This window comes from Littorina saxatilis, linkage group LG9 (assembly GCF_037325665.1).
Source record: "Littorina saxatilis isolate snail1 linkage group LG9, US_GU_Lsax_2.0, whole genome shotgun sequence".
NCBI lineage: Eukaryota > Metazoa > Mollusca > Gastropoda > Littorinimorpha > Littorinidae > Littorina > Littorina saxatilis.
In genome coordinates, this window is record NC_090253.1 from 36,231,739 (window position 1) to 36,240,906 (window position 9,168).

General features: G+C 47.5%; 1 protein-coding gene across 1 annotated transcript; it reads right to left on the minus strand.

The window, feature by feature from the left end:
- Positions 1-1,705: 1,705 nt before the first annotated feature.
- Positions 1,706-8,092, minus strand: LOC138975938 (uncharacterized). Its single transcript, XM_070348710.1, has 2 exons — positions 3,231-8,092; positions 1,706-2,762 (listed from the first exon to the last, which is right to left on the minus strand). Exon 1 carries the CDS (start codon positions 5,905-5,907, stop codon positions 3,571-3,573), a length of 2,337 nt encoding a protein of 778 aa, XP_070204811.1. The 5' UTR covers positions 5,908-8,092; the 3' UTR covers positions 1,706-2,762; positions 3,231-3,570.
- Between the last annotated feature and the right edge of the window lie 1,076 nt (positions 8,093-9,168).

Genomic DNA, 9,168 nt, shown 5'->3' on the forward strand with positions numbered 1-9,168 from the left:
AGTCATGGCGTCCACGTTCAGTCAGACAGAAAGTGTGGTGACAGTGGCGTTTCTTGAAGTGTGGATCTATGCATTGTGTGGGATTTATAGCTAGAATCTTTGCCTTGGTGGAGCGATTTTTGTGGTTTGTGTGTGTGTGTGTGTTTGCCGAAGAACACTTTCACTACTTGCCTCGAGACCAAAGGATACTCGGGTCTCTGACATTGGAATGCATCGTTACCGTATCATGTTGGCTATTTGACATTAAACTCATGTCGTGTCTGGAGTGGTGTAACCCCCTTGCACTCTTTCCCAATTGCTTCCTCGCATCCGGGAGAATCATATTGTGTGACACACTGAAAAGAAAAACAGACAGTGCAGTGATTAACTGTCGTGGTCAGATCACAGCAGGAGCCCGGAGAAGCGTGATTTTTCTTGTCATAAAAAAATGACCAGATCAGCAAAACCAGCAGCCATGATCATCAACAGGAAGTCATGAAATCCCAGCGTCTGTGTGCAGAGATTGTTCACAAATCTGGCTTTTTCTTTCCCCTCCTGTCCCAAACCCCGCCTCCCAATTCAGTCTCATTCCCTCGGTTCCTAAACCTTGTGTGCATTACCTGTGCAGAGACTTGCCAGCCTGCAGGTAGAAAGGTAAAAGGGACAAAAAAGTCACTGGTTTCTCGTGGCGCCATGTTCGGCCGCGCTTAGTGGCCGGGAAATGTCAGGTTTGTTCTCGCCCGTGTGACCGTTTGCCTAGCGCTTGGCCGCTGAGCCCTCCGCAATGCCCTCCGCTCCCCGTACACCTGGGATTCGAACCCTCAGATACCGCGCCAACAGCTAAAAGTGGGGGGAGAGTAGAAAGCAGTGTGGTCTGCAGTGCACTTGGCAATGACATTTTTACCCACACCGCGTTGCTGTCAATTGCTTAACGTACAAGACCTCTTGAACTGTGAGGAGTGATTGCTTATACAGTGCCAGGTAGACAGGTGGCTGAAGTTTTTAGGTTTCAGGGGAAACTTGTTTGAAGATTCAGGATTGCACTGACCTACAAGATTCTGTGAACTGCTTGGCATACACTGCTCTAATATGTGATATTTGAGTGATTACTTATACAGTGCCAGGTGAACAGGTGGCTGGAGTTTTTAGGTTTTAGGGGAGAGTTGTTTGAAGATTCAGGATTACACTGATCTGCAGGATTCTGTGAACTGCTTGGCATACAAGGATCTAACGTGTGGTATTTCAGAAGTGATTGCTTTTAGAGTTTGAAGGCGACAAGTGGCAGGAGATTTTAAGGTTCGAGAGAAAAAATGGTTCGAAGTTCCAAGATGTCAGTGATCTGCAAGATTCTGTGAACTGCCTGGCATACACTGGTTTGACCGGTGGTATTTAAGATTTAAGGAGGAAATTGTCTGAAGGCCAGGGTTACAGAGATTCTGGTACATGTAATTGCTTTACATCATAGTCTGAGCACTAGGTGTTTGTGCTTTGTTCTACTTACCACACACACCTTCATTTTACATTGTCACTTGACGTTCAGGAACATGCAGGATTCTGTGAATTGCTTAACTAAGGGTTTTTTCAGAGAAAAAGATCGTAGTAGTCATAAGTAATTGTGCCAGTATATGCAGTCTTACAGGAAGATGAACTTAGGCAGAGAAAGAAAGGTTCCACCCACACACAAAAACATCCCAGAGCCTTTGCTAGAGCCTTCAATGGCTGTCACGTCAAGGCGTGAAATGTAAGTTACTTGTGTTGTTGGTGTTAATAAAAGAAATAACCAAGCCCGTTTTGCATCCTTTTCCACGTTATTATTCACATTTGTATTCACTCTGTTTCCAACTTCAAGCACACTTATAACACATGCACACGCACACAACTATTAAGCGGTTAGTAAGGGTTAATGGGAATAGTTACTCAGCACCCCTGTGCTAGATCACAATATACAAGCATAAACAAGGCAAGGCAGACGTCCGGCTGCAGCCTTAGCAATCAAACACACGGGGGAAAAAACCTGCGATAGGTTGCGATCAATAATAATTCAAGGGTCTTCGCCACAGTAATCGTTCATGAAATTCACAAGAAACAGGAAAAATCAATTGAAGATTTAAGAGAATAAAGACTGACCCTGTACATTTAATAGGGAAAACGCATGAAACAAATATTCAAAGAAAGTCTAGGGACTACTCCCTGATGCATATCTTGGGACTCCTCCCGAAGATCAAGAGTTATTGAGACGAGCCTGCGTTGTCTCAATATTTACAAGTTTTTCCTCTCTGTGGGGTAAACAACAAAAAATGACTGACACCGTCGGGCCGGGAACAAGAGAGGGGAAAAGATGGAAGACTTAGCTCTTTGTCGGAGATAAGTGTTCCTTGACGGTGACGTCACGTCGACGATAGACTGCCTGCAATTAAGCAGGTAAGCTGGTCCTTCCCGGAAGTGTCGACGGGGTAACTTGAAGCTCGGCTCATGCAGCGCGGGCTTCCTGAAGGTGAGGAGCCAGGGTCTCGGCGTCAGTTCATGCGAGAGCGTAGTTATAGCCCCCTACGTCACCACCATCAGCGCCGGCGACAACGAGGACGGACGGCGGTGGAGACGAAGCACGGTGGAGGCGAACCCACCCGGCCTCGACGGTGCACAAATCAAGCTCCGAAGGCGGGCGGACATCCCAAGCTGAGAGTGGGACACAGTAGCGCTGCAGGGTACTGCCACGGTGACAACACCGGTGACAAGGTCGAGGCAACAGGTGGGTTGATGAAGAACATCAAGAAGAAAAGAAGCTGCAACACATTCGATAACCACTGAGTCCCAGAGTCGGCGAAACATATCCTTTCCCCCACTGCCCCCAGCCCTAGGTGTGTACAATAATATTACCCCCAGGAAATATTGTCTTGCGAGCTGTCAATCACCCGGCAACAATATTTACAACAACCATAAATCTTTACAATAGCCATGAATGCTATAATCAATTTCCAAAGAACGGAAAGCAACCCAGGCTTGGCATTCTTGATTGTAATACACGTTAACGTCCCTTGATAAAATAACAGTCGTCAAACAAAAGCTGGAGTTGTTTTGAACTTGGTTTAAACGTCACCTTGACCACTAATCGTTCTGTCCACTGACAACTGTCAACTAGCGTTAGTTCACACAACATTTCACACGACAACTGAGACAACGACACCACAGTAGACGACAATAATTACAACCAATAAACAAACAAAACAAGACACATTCCAACACACAATTACCCCAGCGGCTCTTGGTAGTTGCCAACAAAACCCCAACAACGCCACACAGTCCAGACTCTGTCCAGCTTCTCTGCCATCCAAACCGTGAACTCTCGCAGTTCTGTCGTACTCATACGCACGAAACAGAACCCAAGGCCTGCGCAAAAATTGCTGCAACGCAAGGTCCGCAGCTAGCGCACGAGATACGCCATCTAAGCGTGCATAATTCGCTGACAGTGTTATAGCAACTGGCACTGGGAAATCGCACGGAATGCACCCATCAACAAACACAATAATACATCGCGCCGAAAATAACGCAACATTGCCACCAAGGACAACAGTCGTCAAACACTTGCCACCACTACGTGACAAACCCCCATCCCAGAGGAAACCGCGGGTGACAGGTGACACCGAAGATGGCTATGCCAGAGTGTATGACATGGAAAAGTCTATAAAGAGATAACTGAAGCACTAGGGACATGCCGGACGGAGGATGGATGGGCCCGATGAGGTCAATCACTACCTGTTTGAAAGGAACATCCACCAGCGGCATTTTCTCGAGAGCAACCCTGCGCAAACTGCCGCGGGGAACCGTGCGCTGACACGACTCGCAAGACGCGACAAACCGGCGAACGTCGGCACACATGCCCGGCCAATAAAAATCCGACCAGATCCGGCTCAACGTGCGTCTAGCAGCTAGGTGGCCGGCCATCGGTGAAGAATGGCCTAGAGTTAAGACCTCGCTGCGGAACGGGTGAGGAACGCAAACTTGGCGGTGGAACACTCCATCAGAACCACAATACTCGCGGTACAAAACGTTGGCGCGATACATGAACCGCACACGGCCTTGACCTTGGGAGGACCACGGGTGCTGGTCGCGAGCCAAATCACGCATCCGTTTGAGAGAAGGGTCAGATTCCTGGGCATCAATCAGTTCTTGCCTAGTCTTCTGAAGACCTTGTGATTTAGGATCGAGGGGAAGATCGCCGCGGGCGTCCTTCTTAACCTGAGCACGAGTCACAGCGGCACACGAATCGCGCGGGCCGTAAGTCGGGACTTCGACAACCACACCGGAGGGAAGAGTGAAGTGATTCCCGATGAGAACAGAAGTGTTGAGATCATTCACGACATTGACCTCGATAACTCCGGAGTAATAAGGTGTCTCTACATCCACGTGGGCAATCTGAGCGACGCGACTATCCGGGCCGAACGCCCCGGTGAGATCGCGGGTCTTGCCTGTGAAACATGATTTAGGGACGATATCACGCCGAGCCAGCGATATGTTGGAACCCGTGTCTCTGAGAGCCTCGGTCTCAATGCCACAAATTTTTACCTTGACCATGTAGTTATCGCCTGCGGTAGCAGCCTGACAATCTGGACACAACCGAGAACGCAACTTTGGCACAGAACCGTCAGCGGAGATCACATGAACACATCCAAAAATCGCGGACGACTGCCCGGAACCGGTAACCGACGACTTTTCGCGAGCTATGACGTCACGAGCACGCTTGAAGCAATAATCAGCCTCGTGGCCATCCCGATTACAATAATTACAATGTTTCTTTTCCCCGGGCGGCGCATTAATGGTGGTCACCGATTCAGAATTATCCTGAGAGGCAGGAGAACTGACCTGACTCTCCCTCTCCTCAGACTTGGCAGCCTGGCGACGCTGTCTATGCTTCTTCTTGGCACCGGAAGTACTTACGGCACTGACAGACTCGGTCTGACGACGAGAGAACGGGTTTTTGCAATCCGGCTCGTGGGCTTCTAAATAAGCTTGGGCAGCGGCAGCAGCAGCGTCAGCCGATCCGGGTGACCGCTCCTTCACAAATGCTTTGACATCAGCGGGCAGACCGTCGATAAACTGCTCAAGACGAATGAGGTCATAGAGGCTGTCAAAATCACGATTGCCTTTGGCAAGATGAAGCCAACGGTCCAAATACATCTTGCTGCGCTCCAACCCCTGCTCGTATGTCTCGGAACCAACACGCTTGGCAGCGCGGAACTTCTCTCTGTACGTCTTTGCCGTGCAATGGAAAGCTTTCAAAAGAGCATCCTTTAAAACATCATAGTCATCAGCTATTTCAACTGACAACTTCGTATAAACCTCGGCAGCTTTGCCCTTGAGGTGACCACTCAACCTGAGGGCCCAAGTCGAGACCTCCCACTTCATCTGCGTAGCAATACGCTCAAACTTGGCCAGGTACGTATCCACATCATCCCCATCGTCCAAATAAGGCAACCGAATTTTGTCGGCAATAATGCCAATGTCTGATTTCTTGGACGTGGCTGAGGCGGCCGCCAAAGCAACCTGGTGAGCATGCGTTTGTTCCGGGTTGGCTAAAGCGTATGAGTGGCTTTCTTCTTCCATGGCGAGTCGGCGTTTCCTCTCCTCAGCATCTAGTTCAAAGTTACGTTTCCTCTCTTCGGCCTCAACCACAAAATCCAACAAATCACGTCCGGTAAGACCGGCCTCCTTACCTAACTGAAGGTAGTCCATGGTGGTAGGAGGATTACCTGAGGGAGTAGCAGCCAGCGGAGGAGCAGGAGCGGCAACAAAAGAGGTATCAGAAAGCGAATACTCCGAAGTATCAACTACGTCAGAGGAAGAAGAATTATCGTCGTCAGTGACTGTTTGTTCGGAATAATCAACACGTGGTAAAGAACGTAATTTCCTTGGAGACGAGTCCTTAGACATCGTCTGTGCATGACATCATGAAAACAAGACCGAAACCCGTAACGAAGAACGAGTGTGAATCAAATTGCAAAGATGAAATAGCTCGGAAACTGAGTTATGGGGTTGTTGTTGCTGACAAACTAGCCAACCATGTGTTGGAAGCCCACCAACACCCACAACAGAGGACAAGGCTATATACCACACAAGTGAACAAATAGGGACGGGAACAAGTAAAACAGAGGGTTAACAACTTATGAACTTATAAAAAAAAAATCAAGTATAAGTTAGCTTTATATGTCAACCGTGTTTTATCCCCGGCATCTCCACCAAATATGTCACGTCAAGGCGTGAAATGTAAGTTACTTGTGTTGTTGGTGTTAATAAAAGAAATAACCAAGCCCGTTTTGCATCCTTTTCCACGTTATTATTCACATTTGTATTCACTCTGTTTCCAACTTCAAGCACACTTATAACACATGCACACGCACACAACTATTAAGCGGTTAGTAAGGGTTAATGGGAATAGTTACTCAGCACCCCTGTGCTAGATCACAATATACAAGCATAAACAAGGCAAGGCAGACGTCCGGCTGCAGCCTTAGCAATCAAACACACGGGGGAAAAACCTGCGATAGGTTGCGATCAATAATAATTCAAGGGTCTTCGCCACAGTAATCGTTCATGAAATTCACAAGAAACAGGAAAAATCAATTGAAGATTTAAGAGAATAAAGACTGACCCTGTACATTTAATAGGGAAAACGCATGAAACAAATATTCAAAGAAAGTCTAGGGACTACTCCCTGATGCATATCTTGGGACTCCTCCCGAAGATCAAGAGTTATTGAGACGAGCCTGCGTTGTCTCAATATTTACAAGTTTTTCCTCTCTGTGGGGTAAACAACAAAAAATGACTGACACCGTCGGGCCGGGAACAAGAGAGGGGAAAAGATGGAAGACTTAGCTCTTTGTCGGAGATAAGTGTTCCTTGACGGTGACGTCACGTCGACGATAGACTGCCTGCAATTAAGCAGGTAAGCTGGTCCTTCCCGGAAGTGTCGACGGGGTAACTTGAAGCTCGGCTCATGCAGCGCGGGCTTCCTGAAGGTGAGGAGCCAGGGTCTCGGCGTCAGTTCATGCGAGAGCGTAGTTATAGCCCCCTACGTCACCACCATCAGCGCCGGCGACAACGAGGACGGACGGCGGTGGAGACGAAGCACGGTGGAGGCGAACCCACCCGGCCTCGACGGTGCACAAATCAAGCTCCGAAGGCGGGCGGACATCCCAAGCTGAGAGTGGGACACAGTAGCGCTGCAGGATACTGCCACGGTGACAACACCGGTGACAAGGACGAGGCAACAGGTGGGTTGATGAAGAACATCAAGAAGAAAAGAAGCTGCAACACATTCGATAACCACTGAGTCCCAGAGTCGGCGAAACATATCCTTTCCCCCACTGCCCCCAGCCCTAGGTGTGTACAATAATATTACCCCCAGGAAATATTGTCTTGCGAGCTGTCAATCACCCGGCAACAATATTTACAACAACCATAAATCTTTACAATAGCCATGAATGCTATAATCAATTTCCAAAGAACGGAAAGCAACCCAGGCTTGGCATTCTTGATTGTAATACACGTTAACGTCCCTTGATAAAATAACAGTCGTCAAACAAAAGCTGGAGTTGTTTTGAACTTGGTTTAAACGTCACCTTGACCACTAATCGTTCTGTCCACTGACAACTGTCAACTAGCGTTAGTTCACACAACATTTCACACGACAACTGAGACAACGACACCACAGTAGACGACAATAATTACAACCAATAAACAAACAAAACAAGACACATTCCAACACACAATTACCCCAGCGGCTCTTGGTAGTTGCCAACAAAACCCCAACAACGCCACACAGTCCAGACTCTGTCCAGCTTCTCTGCCATCCAAACCGTGAACTCTCGCAGTTCTGTCGTACTCATACGCACGAAACAGAACCCAAGGCCTGCGCAAAAATTGCTGCAACGCAAGGTCCGCAGCTAGCGCACGAGATACGCCATCTAAGCGTGCATAATTCGCTGACAGTGTTATAGCAACTGGCACTGGGAAATCGCACGGAATGCACCCATCAACAAACACAATAATACATCGCGCCGAAAATAACGCAACATTGCCACCAAGGACAACAGTCGTCAAACACTTGCCACCACTACGTGACAATGGCAAATACAAGTGTAGCGTTTGAAAGTTCAATGTGTGCCAGAACTCACTCCAGAATACTAGCAGCTCCTCTTATTTTTTCTTTCTTTCTGCCTATATTATTTTTGAATTCACATTTAATACTTCATGTTTCCTCTCCTTCAAGAACGAGTACCCTTTGCAATTAGACACAACAGTCTAAGGGTTAGAGCAAACTAATTGAAGTTCAGAATATGATTAACCTACTGGCTTGACTTGTCGGTCAAGTAGGCAAATACTGGTACTGGCAAGGACTATGTTGAAAGGAGAGGAGGAGTTTAAAAAGGGACAGTGTAAAACAGACAGAAAATCAGCAGTGCGTTGGGTGCAGTCTTTAGAGGGCATGGAGGGGAAAAAAAGAGAAAAAAGTACACCCCGTGTACTTTGGAGTGAAATTTGCACTTAAGGGTGCCAAATTTGCTTACCTTGTTGACCGAGGCAGTGCTGTAGGAAGTGATTAGGAGGAGAGAACTTGAAACCACACAAGAACCTGCCTTGTTCTTTTACTGCGTTTTCCAATAGCAATTTTAAAGACCTTGGAAACTGCTCTTCTGAGGTTAAAAGAAAGCTTGAAAGTAGACTTATTGTCCAGTAGAATGACACAGAAACGTAGCCCATGGAGTTAAGAAGGATACAATAGTGCTGGCTGCCTATTACCTGCTTTCGGAAGCCGCTTATCTGAATAAGTTCTGAGTAAAAGTTGATTGAAGCAAAACGTGAATGTTCAAATTGGGATTACTAAAGCTGCGCCAATAGTTACAGGTGTCTTTAAACGCAATGTAAAGTATGCGATTTTATGTTTGCCTTGGTGATAGGAGAAGGGATGTATGAGTCTGAGAGGGGGGGGGAGGGGGGGGAGGGGGGCAATTCGTCGACCTCGGTCTATTTTCCCCTTTGAAACAGATTTTGTCGGTGTCTTTATTGTGTTCTGTCCCGAGAAAATCCAGCAGAAAGACAAGGTAACAAGAAAGGGCCAGCCAACAGACAACATAACAGCAGAAAGACAAGGTAACAAGAAAGGGCCAGCCAACAGACAACATAACAGCAGAA